Source organism: Cyprinus carpio, chromosome A6 (genome assembly GCF_018340385.1).
Source record: "Cyprinus carpio isolate SPL01 chromosome A6, ASM1834038v1, whole genome shotgun sequence".
NCBI classification, from domain to species: Eukaryota; Metazoa; Chordata; class Actinopteri; order Cypriniformes; family Cyprinidae; genus Cyprinus; species Cyprinus carpio.
In genome coordinates this window covers 11251686-11272186 of record NC_056577.1, presented here as the reverse complement: position 1 = coordinate 11272186, position 20501 = coordinate 11251686, and the positions used below count along the sequence as shown (strand labels likewise).

At 38.4% G+C, this 20501-nt stretch overlaps 1 protein-coding gene across 9 annotated transcripts in view; it reads left to right on the top strand.

Annotated features, from left to right (window-relative positions):
* The window catches only part of LOC109112830 (tensin-1-like), a 114091-nt gene that overhangs the window by 66989 nt on the left and 26601 nt on the right, over window positions 1-20501 (top strand). For 4 of the 9 annotated variants that reach the window (XM_042758039.1, XM_042758040.1, XM_042758042.1 and 1 more), the window contains 6 exons: window positions 9034-9071; window positions 18156-18224; window positions 18671-18717; window positions 19114-19285; window positions 20179-20229; window positions 20310-20432. In XM_042758039.1, coding sequence (XP_042613973.1) covers window positions 9034-9071; window positions 18156-18224; window positions 18671-18717; window positions 19114-19285; window positions 20179-20229; window positions 20310-20432 — 500 coding nt within the window. Of the gene's footprint in view, window positions 1-7402; window positions 7557-9033; window positions 9072-18155; window positions 18239-18670; window positions 18718-19113; window positions 19286-20178; window positions 20230-20309; window positions 20433-20501 lie in introns of all 9 variants that reach the window. The other 5 variants (XM_042758045.1, XM_042758044.1, XM_042758048.1 and 2 more) reach the window with 5 other exon arrangements.

Below are 20501 nucleotides of genomic sequence, written 5' to 3'. Positions count from 1 at the left end.
TCTGCTCATTTAAGTACAGCTTTTTTAGGTATAGGCTACACTTAAAAAAAAAAAAATCCTTCAACAAGAAAGTAAAGTACATCTAAGTAAGCACCCACTTCAGTTTCTCTGAAGAGAGACACAAGTTTCATGTACTTACTAATTTTAGATGCAGACTCAGTGGAGCGAGGAACAGCACTATCCTGTGTATCTATGGAGGTGGAAATGGAGGGTGACCAAGAACAAAGCATGGGGGCAGGTTTTCTCATCAAAGCTTGAGCATCTAAAGGTGAAGGTGCCACTCTGATTTACATGACTTAACCTCAGCTTCTATAATTGAGAGCCTAATTGTTTGAGCCTCATACTCTTGTCTTCTTATTGACAAGTCCTTCTTATTAAAAGCCTGCAATTAGTAACAAATCTTACTTTCTACAGTGCTCAAAAATCACAGAACCTCAAAAAAAACAAACAAAAAAAACAGGTTACATCCCTTACTCCACCTTGATCATCAGACTATCCAGTAGTCCTTAGCACTGCCTCTGGCACGTCTTCTTAGAGTCGAAAAAGGGGTGAAGGTCATCCTAGTTCAAGCATTGTAACATGGTTAGCTATGGGGAAAAGTATACAATCGTGCCTCGTTCCTAGTGCATAACTGACCCAGCCTGCAGAGCGGAATAATGGAGAAGCTGTCTCTCTTACAATGATCTAATCATGCTGTGGTGACACCTGACAGCACCACACAAACTTAAATAAGCATAACATCTACTGTATTAGCGGCAGTGATTATGACTGCACTTAAGTTACATAATACAAACTGACTGAAAGTGGTAGCAGCCTGCTATAATCTAAAACTGTCAAGCTTTTATGACCTATACTCTAAACATTGCTGAAAGCTCTTTAGGCACATAGCCCTATCTGGGGTTGACCCTACTGTCATCAGTTCCAAACTCTAAGCAAGATGCATCAACTGAAAGCTCTTGCATATCTTTTACCCTTTTCTCTGATGCCACAGAGTTGTCTCAAGAGAGCACTCACAATGCAACTGAAAGTAAGGGTTCAAACGGCAGGCTGTGAAAGCTTCTATCACAATCTGCTGCTAGAACATTTTCTACAGCACACTTTGCTATAAGGCTATTATAATTCTGCCCTTAACACAGGGCATGTTTATATATATATATATACAGGTCCTTCTCAAAAAATTAGCATATTGTGAAAAAGTTCATTATTTTCCATAATGTAATGATAAAATTTAAACTTTCATATATTTTAGATTCATTGCACACCAACTGAAATATTTCAGGTCTTTTATTGTTTTAATACTGATGATTTTGGCATACAGCTCATGAAAACCCAAAATTCCTATCTCAAAAAATTAGCATATTTCATCCGACCAATAAAAGAAAAGTGTTTTTAATACAAAAAAAGTCAACCTTCAAATAATTATGTTCAGTTATGCACTCAATACTTGGTCGGGAATCCTTTTGCAGAAATGACTGCTTCAATGCGGCGTGGCATGGAGGCAATCTGCCTGTGGCACTGCTGAGGTGTTATGGAGGCCCAGGATGCTTCGATAGCGGCCTTAAGCTCATCCAGAGTGTTGGGTCTTGCGTCTCTCAACTTTCTCTTCACAATATCCCACAGATTCTCTATGGGGTTCAGGTCAGGAGAGTTGGCAGGCCAATTGAGCACAGTAATACCATGGTCAGTAAACCATTTACCAGTGGTTTTGGCACTGTGAGCAGGTGCCAGGTCGTGCTGAAAAACGAAATCTTCATCTCCATAAAGCTTTTCAGCAGATGGAAGCATGAAGTGCTCCAAAATCTCCTGATAGCTAGCTGCATTGACGCTGCCCTTGATTAAACACAGTGGACCAACACCAGCAGCTGACATGGCACCCCAGACCATCACTGACTGTGGGTACTTGACACTGGACTTCAGGCATTTTGGCATTTCCTTCTCCCCAGTCTTCCTCCAGACTCTGGCACCTTGATTTCCGAATGACATGCAAAATTTGCTTTCATCCGAAAAGAAAAAAGTACTTTGGACCACTGAGGAACAGTCCAGTGCTGCTTCTCTGTAGCCCAGGTCAGGCGCTTCTGCCGCTGTTTTCTGGTTCAAAAGCACACGCCTGTGCACGGTGGCTCTGGATGTTTCTACTCCAGACTCAGTCCACTGCTTCCGCAGGTCCCCCAAGGTCTGGAATCGGTCCTTCTCCACAATCTTCCTCAGGGTCCGGTCACCTCTTTCTCGTTGTGCAGCGTTTTTTGCCACACTTTTTCCTTCCCACAGACTTCCCACTGAGGTGCCTTGATACAGCACTCTGGGAACAGCCTATTCGTTCAGAAATTTCTTTCTGTGTCTTACCCTCTCACTTGAGGGTGTCAATGATGGCCTTCTGGGTTAACCTCTTAGCCATGATTGCGGTTTTGAGTAATGAACCAGGCTGGGAGTTTTTAAAATCCTCAGGAATCTTTTGCAGGTGTTTAGAGTTAATTAGTTGATTCAGATGATTAGGTTAATAGCTCGTTTAGAGAACCTTTTCATGATATGTTAATTTTTTGAGATAGGAATTTTGGGTTTTCATGAGCTGTATGCCAAAATCATCAGTATTAACCTTTTGAACGGTATGGTCCCACATATGGGATTCTAATTTCCGTGCCCCTGGGCGTATGGTCCCACATATGGGATTTAGAACTTTCGGTGACGTCGCATAACTGCCAAATTCAAACTGCGTTTTCGTGCGTTGGCTGGCGCTGAGCCAGAGACAGACGTGCACTGCTTTTGTCATATTATCACAACTATGTAGTGTTCTTAACCACATAATTCATATTTTAGGTTTCAGACATTTAAATACACATAAATACTAGTAAAACAATACATTTAGAGTTTGAAAAATACACATATGTCTATGGAAGCAACAATAATAATCCATTCAAATTTAATTTGCAGATGTTTTTTATTCATATCAGATACACATAGTGTAAGTAACTATAAAGATCACTCTATTCTTCACCCAGTTCACCGGCCACTTATTACCTGTATTTCGGGAGAGATTAATGAATTCACTTGCTGTAAATCCGACTGACAGGACTCTCTGAACTGCAGCGCGAACAAACATGGCGGCGCCCGTCTCACATTACAGATCACGATCAAGATCATTTAGAAAGGTTTTTAAACGACCAAACACACTCATTTACACATATTTATGAATCGGAATATCGGATTGTTCATGACATGGTATGCAAGTTTGTGAATATTTGAAATTAAAAAAGGAAAAAAAAAACGAAATAAAAGCAATCCAGCTGTCATACAGTGTTATTGTAGACGCGGTGTGTCACGTGACAAGCCTGACGCGTCGCCATGGAAACAGTAAGGGGAACATTCTAAAATAACGGTCGTCTTAAAAAAACTCCCTCTGGGGGGACCGCTAGAATATTTTAAACTCACCACTGAAAAGGTTAAAACAATAAAAGACCTGAAATATTTCAGTTGGTGTGCAATGAATCTAAAATATATGAAAGTTTAATTTTTATCATTACATTATGGAAAATAATGAACTTTTTCACAATATGCTAATTTTTTGAGAAGGACCTGTATATATTGAATGCTCAAATGTCATTAGCCAGTTAATTTTACTCCTTTATTAGGGCTTTAGTATTGTTCAGAGAAAGTTGTTTTCCATGGCATCAGCTTTTGATACAATGTCGAGTGAATCAAAATTTAAATTGAAAGGGAACTACATCATCAATCAATTTCTAATGTCAGTTTCCAGTTCATTATTTTTACAGATGTCTTCTGTGACCTTCTTACCTTATTATGCTTAACAGTCTTTTAGGGTGAAGTCTCAGACAGTGGCTACGTTTTCATGCACCCAAATAATCAATTTGTAACCGGATTTGACGGCTCAATCCGATTGTAAAACGTTCATATAAACACCTTAATCGATCCGGTTGAGCTCGATCGGAATGAAATTTCGATTGGATTGAAGGGGGTGGTTTATTCCTCTTCTAATATGATTAACCGTGCATGTAAACACTCGATCGGATTGAACCACGAAACTGAAAGGACTGCGCATGTGCTTGACGCAGAAATAACGTAATGACGTATGACGCACGGAACAAGCAGCTCTTTCACTCGGCAACTGTGAAGTGGAGCAGGACAACCCTGTTTTAGATATTCATCTAAAGGCAACCCGTTTTGGGAGCGGGGAGGGGCTTTTTTTTGCGTGATAAATATGAGCAGCACAGCACATCGGTTTATGTGTATATTTATCCATAAACGGGTAAATATTAATTCTGCTGTTAAAAACAAATAAAGAAACCGTGTAGGAAAGTGGTTATTATGTGCAAACAGTGAGACACTCTATATTATCTATGTCACTTTCACTTTTCACTTTCACTATTTGAGCCGTGTGGGCATTTAAAAAAAAATCTATTCCGATTTGAAGCCTGTGACATATAAATGCGCACATCAACCCGATCGCTTTATTTAGCGTTCATGTAAACACTACAATCAGATTCATCAATCGTAATGAATTCAGTCTGATTGAACCAAAAAGTGTGCATGTAAACATAACCACTGTTTCTTCAGACAATGTGCCTTTGTCAGTAGGCCCATCATCCTCTGAGAGAAAATTCCCCAAAAATTTTCTGATGTCTTCTCATCACTGTTTCATCACCCAGCATTACTTTGTATGGCAACAGACCAGTCAAATTCTTTATGTTCAGGAATTATATTATTGTCATAGCTGAAATTTCTGGCAAATATTGGATCTCCATCATTGAAACTGCATATCATAGCCTTTTGTCATGGTGATGTTTCTATTTCTTTTGCTGACTTTTGGTGTCAAGTCTGGATGTATGAAATCCAAAGAGCATCACAGCAGGGCTGCACGATTAATCGCACGTGATTAATTGCAATTGTCATGCGCATTTAGTCAATGAAGCCGGTTCTGTGATTAGCAGTAAATCTCCATCACCTGCTTTCAGGTGGAGCAGCATTTACTATGCAGAGCCATAGTTCTCTGACAAGCTATGTAAAATCGCATTCATAATCGCAGACGATATAATTGTAGGATTATGAAATCGTCGAAATCGTTCTCGATTATGACAGCTGTTTACGTATCTTCTCAGTGAACTACGGCTCTGTGTAGTAAATGCTGCTCCATCTGAGAGCACATGAAAATACCGCATTTAATAACGTTTTAACTCCGAATTCAGTTCATAACGTCAGTCGAGTGTTAAAAATAAATACTTCTGTGAGATGATGTGGCTTCTTAAACAGAAAAATAAAGGCACACAATATTTCATTGTATTCTAAGCAGTGCTAAAAGCTATGTCGATTAGCATTTCATTATAGATATACTTTATTATGATGAAAATTATAATAAGAACTCAGATAAACCGTATATAACCGTAGTCGTATGTTTATTAATCATGTTGAATCAATGAAAGCAGTTAAATCTTCTGTTTATTCAGCTGCAGCGATAGGCATTTCCTGGATTTCTTCTTCGGGGCATATTTGGATTTTCAGCACGAGAGCGCCCTCTGGCACTTTGGATGGAGATTTACTGCTGATCACAGAACCGTACTTCACTGAAAGATACGCATGACAATTGCAGCTTCTGCCTAATCGTGATTTATTGCCTTTGCGATTTAATTTCAATTAATTGTGCAGCCCTACATCACAGCACACACTTTATTGTTTCTTGTTGCAATCTATGCTCCATCTAGTTCTTTTGGCCAACATCTCTGCACCATCTCTCTCATTCTGTATATGATCTTACTTTTGCCCTGGACGCAAACCCGCAGCGTTCACCTGTGTCCTATGAACACTGCTTCCATTCCCATGAAAGTGCTTTTCACTTTAGTCGTAGTCCTGCTCGATGCAGTCTTGTCAGTACTGTGGCAAGTGTCTGGAGATGCTCATGGTAACATAGGCCAGGTCAACATGTAGTCTCCACATAGTCTAACACAGTTGTCGGGCTTTAGTACAGTTACTATGGGTGCTGCCCATTTTGATTTATTCATTGGCTCTATTATTACAGTTTGTTCTGAATTATGTATTGTTAGTAACATATTCTTCTCACTTCATTTTTGAGTGAGATTCCTTTGTATGAGATGTGCTATTTGCACTTTCCTTGTTTCTGTCTTGTGCACTGCCTTTTGCAGCCTCTCCTGTTGACAATTTTGATATGCATATGTTGGTCCTGCAAGTCCCTCAACTTTTTGTTGGTTGTCTCCATTTTTCTTTTTTTTTTACAATAAATTTGTGTTCATTGTTGTCGTCACTTATTCTATAGACCAGCCTCTCTCATTGCATTTCTTTTCATTTGTCTCGTATAGCCCTGTTTTAATTTCTTTCTTTTTTTTTACTGGACTTAACATTTTTATCCTTTGCATCTTAATTCTTAATGAACAAAATTTCCATCTTGCTGCAACACTAATATTTATTTGGCTGACTAGCCATCTTCTTTCCCTTGCTTAACAGTTTGACTTCACTGTTTTCACGCATAATTTTTAACACATAAACTTGGGATAATCCTCACTTTATTTTTCAGTTCTAGAGACTTCAGTATTGGCACCACCCAACCCCCCCCCCCCCCCCCCCCCCCCCCCCCCACACACACACACACACACACCTTATTTCTCTTAGTCAGGATTGTGTAGCTATCCCTTGCAAAAATATACTGTCTGGCAAACTTCTGTGGCAATCACATATTTTCACATGTGAATGAGCTTTGTGGCAAAAAGCAAATTTGCAGCAGACAGTTGTGGCAACCCTGTGGTGAACATGAGTGCAGTACAGGTGCTTCTACTTTTTTGATGCAAATTCGAGGTATTTTTTTTGTGCCATTAGATTATATATCGAAACCTTCAATTATTTCTTGACATGAATACATATTCTAATACAGTACAAATCTCAACATTTTGTGCAGTATTTCTAAAAATATTTATCTTCAACATATAGAAAGGTGACAAATAAATTTACACAAAAACATTAACTCAGCTGATTTAACAAATTCAACTTACTGTATCAGTTTAAATATTATGTATATTTAAATTATATATAATTTAATTAATATATAATTTAAATATATATAATTTAAATATATATATATATATATATATATATATATATATTATAATTTTACACTTAACCATTAAATGTTATAAATCCATTCATTTACTTGTTTTCTATTGTGTTAACATATTAAGCATGACTCCTCCCCTACAGGTATAAGTTCACTTCTTTGTTGAAATCCACATCTTTCATTTTCAAATTTATCAGAAAATGAACTGAAAAAGAGAGTGAAACTAAACTGTATCATGGGGTGACACAGAACATTAGGCATGTGTGATTCATTTCATTGCTCAGACTTCATTAATTTTAACTTAAATGCTGTTGATGTCTTGTCGTACAGATCACATGATTCTTAAAGTCCCTCCATGAGTTTGTGAATGGTGAAGCCTGGGCCTTCATGCTGGAACCTCTCAAGATTTGTTACAACCCATGTTTTTAAGACTGCCAATGACTTCAGTATCAGGGCAGGCTTCATTCTCTTTCAGGATCAACTGGTAAATAAATGAGTTTCTAAACAATCTATATATACAGCTGATACAGAATATGAGCATGGATATCATCTAATCACATCTAACATCATCAGCAGACAGCATATTTACAGACATTAAAATAAAAGCCTCACTACTTCTACATCAAAGTAAATATAAAGTAAAGGAAAGAAAATATGGACACAGATTAAATATGATTCAAGAATTAACATTATGAAATAAATGTTTTTTTTCTAATACACGATGGCCACAGTTAATTGTAAAGTTGAGTAATATCTGTGAAGTATTTATATTTAAAATTTTTAGCACACCATGGTGACTATATCAGGACAATGATCCAAAACAAACATCATCAAAACTGATCAAAATCAATCAAAATTAAGGTTCTGCCATGGCCATCTCAGTTCCCTGACCTAAACTTAAGAGGAGGGTATATCAACATGGACTTAGGAAACTAAAGTATCTGGAGAGAATTTGTATGTAGGAGTGGTCTCTGATCTTTTGTCAGGTGTTCTGCAAACTCATCAGGCATTATAGAAAAAGACTCTGTTGTAATCTTGGGAAAAGAAGGTTGCAAAAAATATTGAATAAAAAAAAGGTTAATTGTGGCCAGTGTGTGTTAGGTTAAAAAAAATCATAATGTTTTACTTCAAATGAAAGTTAAGGTTTTTGTGAATTCTTTGAATTAAACATCAATAGGATTAACAATTCATGTATTATCACAGGCTTGGTGCCTAGACAGACAGACAGACAAACAGGTAGGTGGATAGATAGATAGATAGATAGATAGATAGATAGATAGATAGATAGATAGATAGATAGATAGATAGATAGATAGATAGATAGATAGATAGATAGATAGATAGATAGATAGATAGATACTTTGCTTTTGAAAAAAAATCACTTACATGATTCATGTAGATCTGAAGAACTGTCACACTGACAGAACTTCAGTCATATCTATTGACATTATGACATAAATTTCATGCTATTTTCATATTTTTTGTCATTTATATATTTTGTTATGAAGTAAAAGTACCTCACTTCAGAGAAATTCACTGCTGCAAATTTGCCGCAAATTACCAATAAATTAGCCGCAAAGAAATGTTTTTGCAAGGGACATGCTATTTACACTGTAAACAGTGTTACAGTCTAAATGGTGGTAACTACTGTTTGCACCAAACATACATAGCAACAAATAGCATCTTAAGCTATTCTTGCATTAAGTACAAATAGTTACATGCTATTCACATAAAGTGTAAATAGGAGTAATAGGATATTTTTACTCAGCACAAATATTGTGCAAAGATTAATTAGCCATGGGTACTTACACCTAGCTTCTACAACACAAAGATCAGATAATCCTTACAAAGACCTTTTATAGTGGATTGGTACAGTAAAAATAAATGACTGTATATTGAATCTTGAATTTAACAGATCTATGATTACATTAAATGCATTTTCTTCTTTCCTTTACCTGCAGCGTGCAAGTTGTCCTGCCATAAGAAATGTGAGGTAAAGGTAAATCATGGATTTTTCCCCCCTTCTTTCTTTCTTTCTTTCTTTGTCTTTCTTTATTTCTTTCGTTCTTTCTTTCTTTTCTCAAAGAAGGATGTCTTAGTATTTTCTAACTAACTGTGTATCATGTAAGATTTTGTCATTTAGTATTTTATATTTTTTTGAGAAGGACCTGTTTATTTTTTTTATTTGTGTGTATTTTTTTTAGAATGACATTTGTATTCTTGGTCTGCTTTTTACCCAGAGTTAGGAAACCCTGCTCCGGAGCAGGGTTAGCACCACTTCCGCAGGGTTAACCACTTATTGAGATGCCAAATGTGAAACAATACAGTTTTAGAATGTTAAACCTAGAAGCTTGGCAACAAACATCCCATCAGAATATGTCTCATATCACAAGATTTGTACAGTCACAGAAGTTGTATGTGGTAAAACAGCAATGGAGGATATACGTGCGGACATTTTTACTCAAGATAAGCCAATTATTTAAATCACTTGCACACTGTATTTATCCAATCATTGTTGCTGACACTGCAGACATGTAAATAGGAACTTTAACCCACAGTTTAAGGATGAGCACTCTGTTTTAATTCAGTTGGTCTGGTCTTATCAGTGTTATGTGTAAGCAACATTGTTTTAGTTACCTCTGTGATCTAATAAAGACTTTTGGAATCTGAATCTGCCTCTGCTCATTTTTGATTGCTGGACTTTACAACACCACAAGGCCCAGTTGTCTGGGGAGGGCCCTTGAGGGAGCTTTGCTGAATTTGTGGGGTGGGCGCTGATCTCATGTGGATCACCACTTACTGCCGGGCCCAACGACGATGACACCAGCCCCACTCCCAAACCAGTGCCCAGCCACGAACCATTGGACTGCAAGGAGCGGCAGCGTGAGCTTACCTCAGACAGAGAACCTGACTTCACTGTGATGTATGAGTCAGCGCAAGTGAGAGCGATGGAGCAGAACATCACCTCAGAGCCAGAGTTACACATGTGTGAGCAGGTGTGCGAGCCAGCTGTATCATCCATCGCTGTGGGAGTTCTTCTGGTTTACGAGGGAATGGAAGTGAACCCCGCCCACACTCCTGCAACTGAGAGTGAGTTTCTGAGTACTCTATGTTCTGTCATTTTGATTTCAAAGAGGATGATTCTCTGCCCACATTACTGGCACCCAAATAAGTCTGCTCTTCTTCTGTTTTGCTGGTCCCACCCAGCCACCCTTTCCCGCCTCCTCTCAAAATCTCAAACTGTGTGTCTACCCAAGTCATGTCATTTTGTGTCAGTCCCTCTGTTCCTCCTCAGCCTTTTCTCCAGCCTTCAGCAACCCAGTCCTTACTGTCTCACATTAGCCCCTCAGTTTTTCCTCAGCCTCCTCTCAGTGGCACGGCAACCTGTTGTGAGCCAGCTCCTCTTGGGCATGGGGATCCCTTGGCTCTGTCTCCGGCATCAGATCCCATCATTCCACCTAGGACTGACTCCTCCACCTCCGCTCCTTCCTCCCTCAACTCCAGCTGCAACCATCAGGCTTTCAGCTCCGCCGGGCTCCCTTGGACCATCAGCTCCACCTGGATCAGACATCTCCTCAAAAATGCCACAGACTTGTGGGCTGTCCGCTGCTCTCCAGCCCTCCATCCCTCCACCCCTATGGCTCCATTTGGCTCTGCCCTCCCTCAGGCTCCACCTCTGCCCTTGGTTGCTCCAGCTCCACTTCAGCCCTCCGGTATCTCGATTCTATCTTGGGTTGTCTTCACTGCGGCTCTGTCATGGCCTCCGGGACTTTCAGTGTCACTCTGCTCCTTTGGCTCTTTGTCTGCACTGAGGGCTCCTTCTCCTTTGGCTCAGCCACCTCCACTCTCAATGGCCTAGATCACCATTCAGCCATTCTAGTTCAAGGTCCTTCCCTGGATCACAGCACCACCTGCACCATCTGAATCTTCATCTTTGTGTTCTTGTGTACAGTGGTCGTGACCAAGTATAAAATTGTGGCTATAGTTTTCAAAAAGTGAATATTTTAATATTTGCAGATTTGGCCACATTAAGTTCCATTGTAAATACCTAAATTAATAAAATTACTTTATTATTTTTAATTTTTAATTACTTTATTTGAACTTTTAAAAAACATGCAGTTTGAATGCAGTTTTCTTTGGATATAAGTATCTGCCGAATACATAAAATTAATGTAAATGAAGAAGACAAATCAATAATAACAGGCACAGTTTGTTTTCATAATCAGACATGAGTAATAATACTGTATATTCACAATAAAAGAGGAGTACAAAAATGAAAAACACATAACCACCCAAAAAGTTCCTTAAATTTCTTTGAAGGAATGTGGACTATGCAGTAGTTATCTATGCAGCTAGAGGATGAAAGTGGATGTGCAAATGTATGAAGTCATCTGTACCCTGTTTTGATTGTACTACCCTTCTTCTTAAAAACAGTAAAATTGTTGAAGTAGCTATGTATTAAACATTTTCAAACTTGTAAACATTGCATAGAGAATAGAAGAAAATACAGAACATGTAACCATAACACTGATAGGTTTAGTTTAAATGTTGAGGTCTGTAAACATATAGATCAACTTAATATTTCTCTTCAACTGCTAGATAAAAAAGATGTAGAGATCTGTGTGAAGTCAAACTGTATGGGGCCCCACTACAGTTTATCGTCACATGCACCACTGAGTATGACAAGGTCATAAATATTGGTCAGCAGTTGTTGTGTACAGAGGAAGAGAGAGAAAGTGGGGTGCACATATATTCTTTATCAGACAGATTGTTTTACATGGAAAAAGGACCAGTGCTACCAGGAATATGGACATGTTTTAGAAATCCTTGAAAATGAACATTTGAGAGATTAATATTATAGGTTTGGGTAGATGTGAAATGTTTGTATCCTGAATGTGTTCTTGTCTTGATACTCAACACACATTTTGTTTTAAGGCAATAATAAAATATTTCAATATCTAGTGTGTTTTATTGTTAAGTCTTTGTTTTTAATAAATTGCTAATATAATGTGCTATTTGCTGTGTTAATTTGCATTCATTGCTCTTTTTTCAATGAATTGTTCAAAGTGGAGCAGACTTGTATCTAGTAAAAACAGTTTGGAAGAATAAGGCTTTTGTAAACTTTTAGAAAGGAAACAGACTCTGAAAACAAAGTGCTTTTGTAGGACACCCTAGAGATCCAGATGCTATTGAATTTTTAAAGAGTACATCTGTCATGTCATTCTCAACCTATATGCCAATATATTTCAGGTTCATCAGATTACAGTGGAATGTTAAAGGGTTTTTTTTTTTTTTTTTTTTTTTTTACAGATTTACAGCTTTACCAATAAGAGTCCATATAAGTTATCCACATAAAGTCCATGCTATCTATTCACTAGAGCCAAAGCTTGTGTAATGTATTATGAGAGGAACATTGAAATTTAAGATGAAAATCTTTCCTACTGCTGCAGCTGTCAAATATTATTCTTCATTCAGCATATTTGAACTGGATCGAGTTACGACACACACAAAATCCATCAATGATATCAAACCTTATTAAATCTAAACATATTTGTGAATCAGCGAAAGGGAAAGCTACCTTCAATTAACAGTTTAAACTCCCATTTTCCTTCGCTTCCTGTCACTCATTCAGTGTTGTACCAAAAAGGCAAAGAAATTAATAAATAAAATTCATGGATTTCAGTACATCCTAGGCAGTATTTTCAAACCAGGAGGAGCCACAATCCACAGGATGACTCGAGAAACAAAAAGAGTGCAGCTTTTAATGATCCAAACATAATCCAGACAATAATCCAAAACAGGGAAAAACACGGCAAAAACACAAGATAATCTGAGGCACGAACACATGACAGCAAAACAAGACTGAAGCACTGAATGACACAAAACCACCAACATATATACACCAGCAGGGTCATCAAACTAACAAGACACAGCTGAAACCAATGAAACAATGAGGATGCAGGAGATGACAGGAGCGGAGTGAGGGGATCCATGGGAAATGCAGCCCAGTTAAAACATAAACACAAAGTCCAAAAGAGTGCCCTCTGATGGCTCTTAAGGGCACTCCAGCAGATGACTGTGACAGTACCCCTTCTCTAAGAAAACACAAAAGTTCTGGACAGAGGTGGAGGCGGATCAGGGGGATGGCAGGCCAGGCACGTGTAGGGAAAAAGGACCTCGAGACAGAGGTAGACAAGGGTGACAGGGAGCCGGCAGGGCAGGAGGCCAGGACGACCTCTTAGCCGGCAGCGGGCTCTGTAGTGGAGTCTGAGGGCTCCCGAACTGGAGCAGGCTCTGAAGTAGACTCTGAAGGCTCCCGGACTGGAGCAGACTCTAGAGTGGATTCTGAGGCCTCCTGGACTGGAGCTGGCTCTGGAGTGGACTCTGAGAGCTCCTGGACCGGAGCAGGCTCTGGAGTGGACTCTGAATTCTCCCAGACTGGAGCAGGCTCTGGAGTGAACTCTGGGGACTCAAGGACTGGAGCAGACTCTGGAGTGGACTCGGAGGGCTCACGGACTGGAGCGGGTTTTGGAATGGACTCTGAAGGTTCCTGGACTGGAACAAGTTCATGAGTGGACTCTGAAGGGCTCCCAGACTGGAGCGGGCTCTGGAGTGGATTCTAAGGGCTCCTGGACCGGAGTGGATTCTAGCGTGGACTCGGAGGGCTCAAAGACTAGTGCAGGCTTTGGAGTGGACTCTGAGGGCTCAAGGACTGAAGCAGACTCTGGAGTAGACTCTAAAGGCTTACGGACTGGAGCGGACTCTGGAGTGGACTTTGAAGGCTCCTGGACTGGAGCGGACTCTGGAGTGGACTCTGGAGATTCCCAGACTGGAACGGGCTCTGAGGTAGTCTCCTGGGCCAACAAAGCAGGAAGCTTATGTGGGACCAGCAAAACAGAGAGCTTAGGTGGGGCCGGCAGGGCAAGGAGCTTGGTAGGAGCTGGCAAGGCAAGGAACCTGGCTGGAGCCGGCAGGGCAAGGATCCAGGTTGGTTTAAGCAGGTGGTTGAAAACCGGCCAGCCTCTGCCTAGGAGTTGTAGACTTCTTACGACCCAATGCCAATTCAGATTATTCTCTCACTCAGATCTATATTTTGGTCAAGAATGCAATCTGCTTGCCATGTACTCCTGGGCATTCAAGACTGTGGGAATCAAGTCTTTGCTTTGCATACTATCTGCATGAGAAGTGCCCTCCAGGAGATGTTTTTCCAATGGCCTTCTCTGGGATAATATTTATCTCAGTCCCCATGATCCCAAGCCTGTGTTGCCTCTGCCATTTCCACTGCCTCCACTAGTTCATTCATGAATAATGAGTTTCTATATCTTACCTATGTGACCTTGGGAATGAGCACATGAGTTTGCCTACTGTCTCTGAGGCAGAGCAGATTCCAGATGCATTTCCTAGTCACTACCTGCCAAGAGAGAATTTATTACTCATCTTTCTGGTCATTCATCATGGATTATAACTCCCTCCTGTGATTATGCAGATTGTTTACAGGTGCTTCCTGTAATGCAGCTCCTCAGACAGGTGTTCATACTCTTGTGTTCAAAAGTCTAAAGAAATATGTGCAACAGCGATTTTATTGGATAAAGACGGCTATTATGTGCCGTTCCACATGTGCAGGGACTTCTAGAAAAGGGACCTCTAGGAACATCTAATGTATTTTGAATGAACTGGCAACATCCATTGACATGTGACTTGATGTGTGCAGTAACTTCAGAAAGTTGATAGAAGTTTAATTTCATGCAATTTAAGAGCACCTTTCGGGAGTGACAAGCAATGAGTGAAGACTGTGTCAGTGTAGCTCACATTTCACCCATCTTAGATGCAGGCAAGACAGGACCAGTGCGTGAAGTGGGCCGGTACGCACTGGTATGCAGTACCAGCACTTCTGTATTTTAGTCTTTAGTGTACTGGCACTCTTTTGTTCGTACCGGCACTTTTGACATCATTTGACTTTTGACAGCGTCAGTATCTGTTGAAATAACAGTATATACATCACAGTACCAGGATGGGTCACCTCTCATCTCGACAAATCACGTGAATGAATGCAAGCAGGGGTTGTCACTTTTCCACTGTCTGGCCAGTGCAAGCCAGGGCTAACAACGAGCCAGGCGGGGTCAATGCTGCATGGCTAGTGTGAGCCAGGGCTAACAACGAGCCAGGCAGGGCCAATGCTGCACTTCCACTGTCAGACCAGGGTTACTCTAAAAGCCCGCCCTTAACACACCTCTCTGAAGCAAATGGCACACAACATAATTTCACCAGCGTGGAGATAAATAAATGAAAACTATCGCAAAACAAACTTGACAGAAGCGGACGTTTCAAATCACATTAATTCATTCTGTCAGTTTAACTGATCAGATTGCAGCTGTTCTGACCGAATCCACAACTCAGTAAATGACAATAGATTGAGTGTGTCAGTGGTTACTACACATTTATTGTGTCAGTGTGAAGGGCAGATGTAGGTCAATCGATATTCGAAAGTACGATCAGCAAGGCATGATTGGTTAGCTTTAAAACTGCAACGTAATAATAGCTCATAGGCAATAATAATAAAAATAATAATCATATTATATATAATATAAGATCATATAAGCATGCACACGCACGTACTAACTTGCATATGTGGTTTGCAGGGACTCTCAATATGTCACGATAAGGGGTTTTGTCTTGGTTCTCTCTGGACTCCATTTCCCATAAACCCCTGCCTAGGAACTCATTATTGCACCACAACTGTTTCTTATCAGGGACACTATAAAGGTTGCACACATCCACACACACATCACTAATTATTGCTTAGCCTGTTAACATGTTACTCTGTCTATGCATTTTGACCTTGGATTTCTTATTGGATTACTCTTTTTGCCTGCTGTTGGATTATACCTGTTTGCCCCTGTTTAGATCCATGGCTGTTTATGACCACATTTTTGTCTATTTAAAGCCTGCAGATGGATCCAAATGTCTAACATCTCGTTCTGCACATAACACAGTATAGATGTAATGGTTTTTATACTGAGATAATATATATTTTATATATATATATATCCTTTAACCCTAACCAACCCCTAAACATAAACCACACAGAAAACTTTTGCCATTTTTTACTTTTGTGAGTTAATAGCTTATTTCTTAATTAACTGACAGCCTGTGTGCTAATCTCTAATGTGTTTGCCATTAAATATTTATATTGTTGTGAGCTCACACAGCTCAAGTGGATCAGTCCCCAACCTTATTGACTATGATTATCTTATTTTAAACAATTGTAGTCTTTTAGAATTTTGTACTTTGAAATACATTATTAGTGCGCAAGATTAATATCTTCAAAATCTTGATGCACATTTTGTTTTTATTATTGCTGAAAAAATAAAACCCATTATTACAAACATTTGTCTGTGTCATAGTTCAACAAGCAAGGTTAAACAAAAAGAAAATACAATATTTTGAAGAATTTTGGAAACCAAACAATTGACAGTAGCGATTGACTTCCATAGTGGTTTTTCCCCTCCATACTGTGAAATTTTATGTCAACTGTTTTGGTTACCAACATTCTTTTAAATATCTTCTTTGGAAAAACTTGAGGGCAAGTAAATGATGACAGAATTTTCATTTTTGGATGAACTAGCATTGTTATTCTTATTCATAGAAGAAAAAAAATAATGTTGTTGTCTTTGTAGTGTTTAATATGTATTTTAAGTAGATTTGTATACATGCAGGCTTTGCTGATTGCTCATTGGGTTAAGTAATTAAAGTTTAAGAAAATGTTTCCTGTTTCCCCCACACCACAAAAATTGTGTCAATGAAAAAAAAAAAAAAAAAAGTTTCGGTGTTGGTTTGTCTTAGCTTCAAGACTGCCTGTAGTGTGAGGAAAAACCATCCAAATGTGGGTTGTGAAGGTACATTTCATTAGTTGGACTTACTGGACAAATATGAATCCTCAAGCAAGTTCTGTGTAGAATTAATTACCAGTAATCACCACAAAGAGCATGCTGATTAGAAAAATATATAACTGGTATAAATATAAAATGTCAACACTGGTGACCCCTATATGTCACATTAATAAATACATTTAAAAAATAATGTAACCCTTCCGATTTACCTGTATTCCATGAAGTAGTCATATAAAATGTGCCAAAATGATAAAAATATCATTCAAAGTTGGAAAAAAAGCAATAATCTCTTTTATTTGAGCAACAAATCAAGAGTTGTGAGATAAACAAAACTGGAGAAGAACCACCACTTCAGCCTGTAATCTGACCCTGGTGCTGTTCATAGATGTCAGTACTATACTGTAGTACAACACATGAGAACCTGACAGTTTATTAAAATTTTATTACAATTCTTTGTTATTTGAAGAATATGGTGAGAAATCATGTATTGCATGTATGCAATGTCTTATTCATTAAATATCAAGACATTTATATGTGAATACTTCCGTCACTCCTATACCTTCTGTAAATGTATTCTTTATAGGATTAATTCACAAGACTCCCTTCTACTTCAAGCCTCTACTACCATACCTTGTTCAAAGTCATACATCAATACCTTTTTTATAGGTAGTTTATATCTAGAGTGGGTGAGTGACAAAGAAACACAATACACAAAAATAATTGTGAAAACCACCCAATTCTGCAAACAGTATTTTGGTTTTCAAAAGTTTTGGTTAAACGTTCTTTGTGGTGCAGGCCTCTAGATTTCAGTCAATGAGATGAGACTGGAGCTTTTTTTCAGAACCTCCTTGTCCTTTTAGAACACTCATAAAATTTTGTTTGTTGAGTTCGCTGTTCACAAGAACATTCTCATGATGGGGACAAGAAGCTCAGGTAAATCTAAAGGGTTCAAACACATTTTGTAGTACTGTGGTATGTCCGTGGCCCTACAGGACCGAAATTGGACACATTTGATGTTAAATGTTGAATTAGCCCTTGTATATCTGTGTAACTTAAATTTTTAAGTACAAATTTGTTTTTCCCAATTCTATCAGACAAGTTAGAGCAAGAAAAGCTGTTAAAAATATAACTGCTGCATTCAGTCTATTTTTTTCTATAAGTACAAATTATCTATCTCCTCTTTATATCTGCAGGTAGCCACAGCCTGTGAATCTACAGCAACTACAACTACTACAACAACTACTACAACTAACTACAATCAGGTAAGATCAATCAGGTAAGAATCAGACAAACTGGCCAAAGTCTAAAAAAAATTTTTTTTTTTCTTTTTCTTTTTTTTAGTGGGAAAATTATTTTGATTTCAGCACACAGTTCCAAAGTTTTTAGCAAAAGCATAACTTTGACTATAACACACAGTGGTTATTATTCAGTTGTATTATACAGTTGTATTGGTGGTAAAATTTTTCAAAAGTTTTGAGGTTTTCTTTAATTTATGTTATTGAGCCCCTTTAGTTTTGGTTTTTAGATTTATAGCAAGGAAAAATTATGAAGTTTTGCATGTGTTCTCCAAATGTAAACATTTTGGCAAAGAATCATTACAGACCACACCTAAAAAAGAATTGGTCATATCTGCATAAATATTTATATTTATACATATACAGATCTTAAATTGGATTGTGTGTGTGTTTCTGTCATCCTCTATAACTAGGGTTCTACAAAATCTCCCAATATGGACTTGAAACGAAGACCATCCAGGTATGCATGCTATTATACACTGACATCACAACCTGGAGATCTTTAGAGACATAAATTCTATAAATAATTTTATCAATGCCTTGGATGTTATTGAATGCTGGCTAGTAGAGTTTATTTGTGCTTGTATAATCTTTTGGCTTAATTGGATCACATTATAGCAAATATTTCATAAGATTAATCAGTAAAAGTTGTGTTTCTTTGTGACTAAACTTGAGATGATTCCACATGTGTTTGGTGTGTGTGATTATGCAGTAATAAGCTATGTCTGATACTGTAGCAATTCCCCTATCTGAATAATTTTAGTTACAACCAGAAAAAAAGACGATAATAAGTCAAAATTAGTTATCTGCATCTTTTATTAAGTGTCTAGCATTTGTTATTTGTCTTCCATCTAAGGACCCTAAGTCTGATGCAAAAATTGGAGGAAAGTAATGAGGTGGACCTGGTCTACATCACAGAACGCATCATTGCTCTGTCCTTCACTGGTGCAACAGAGGAGCATAGATACAGTGTACACCTGAGGGAGGTGACCAGCATGCTCCGTTCTAAACACCAGCAGCACTATCTAGTAAGTGTCCTCCAAATTTCACAGCAACTGACAGCCCCAAAAGAATCTTTTAAAAACGTTCTAGTGGGTTATTTATGGTTAACTAGTCATTATGTAATGTGAAATGACAATCTCTTTCTGTGAGGGTGTTAAGGAATCTCTATGTTTAAATTATTGTGCTTGGGTAACTTAGACTTAGTTACAGTACTTAGTCTTATGCTTAGACTTGAAAAGAACCTAAGCAAGAGAACCACTAGAAGCAAGTTACAATAAATAGAGCCAGGCAAAAGACAACATTAAGACTTAAATACAAAGGGAAATATCATTCAAAGAGTCAACGAAAAGAAACCTGAGCGTTGTCCAAAATCATCTTCATCCCCTTGTAATGCACCATTTTAAGTGTCAGATCTTGTTTAGTGGTATCCAAAACCAGAGTGGGGATTATCTTGTGCACTTTTTCAATAATATAATGCACACCAAAGTAAGCAATTTTAATGCAATGGCTAGGGAATACCTATAATGCACTGTTATGGTCACACAATATTTCAACTGAATTGGATAAATGATGATTTTTTGGGACACACACTACTATTGCTTTACTTTCATGTGCATCTGATTAATAGGTAAACTATGCACTCTAATCACAGTTGTTGCTAATGTTGTGGATATTTTAGTTTTTAGTATTCTATATACCTTTAGTTTTAACAGCATTAAACTCTGCACATCCATTTTAGGCATTATTTCCTTGCTCCATCCATTCAGTAATTGCAAGTCCTTGATTGATTGGGGTGTTCTTGCATATTTACTTCTTATGTTATGTTAATGCTATGACCCCTTTGTTGAAGAAGAGAATGTATACAGGTTTGGAATCAGGATAAGCAATTTATGTTTAAACGTTTTGTTTCCAATTTCAGCTGCTTAATCTCAGTGAATGGAGGCATGACATTACCAAGCAGAACCCAAAGGTGAGTTTGTTTGTTTGTTTGTTTGTTTCTGTCAGCTTGTGGTCTTAAAGTTTATTTATGGTTGTGTGCATTTATGACAGGTGCTGGACTTTGGTTGGCCCGATCATCATGCTCCTGCTCTAGAAAAAATTTGCAGTATCTGTAAAGCCATAGACACCTGGCTTAATGCAGACCCTCACAATGTGGTAGTACTTCACAACAAGGTAAACATCATATCACATCTGGCCTTGGGCACCCAATCTCCACCTCCTTCGTCTTGCATGACTGGACTG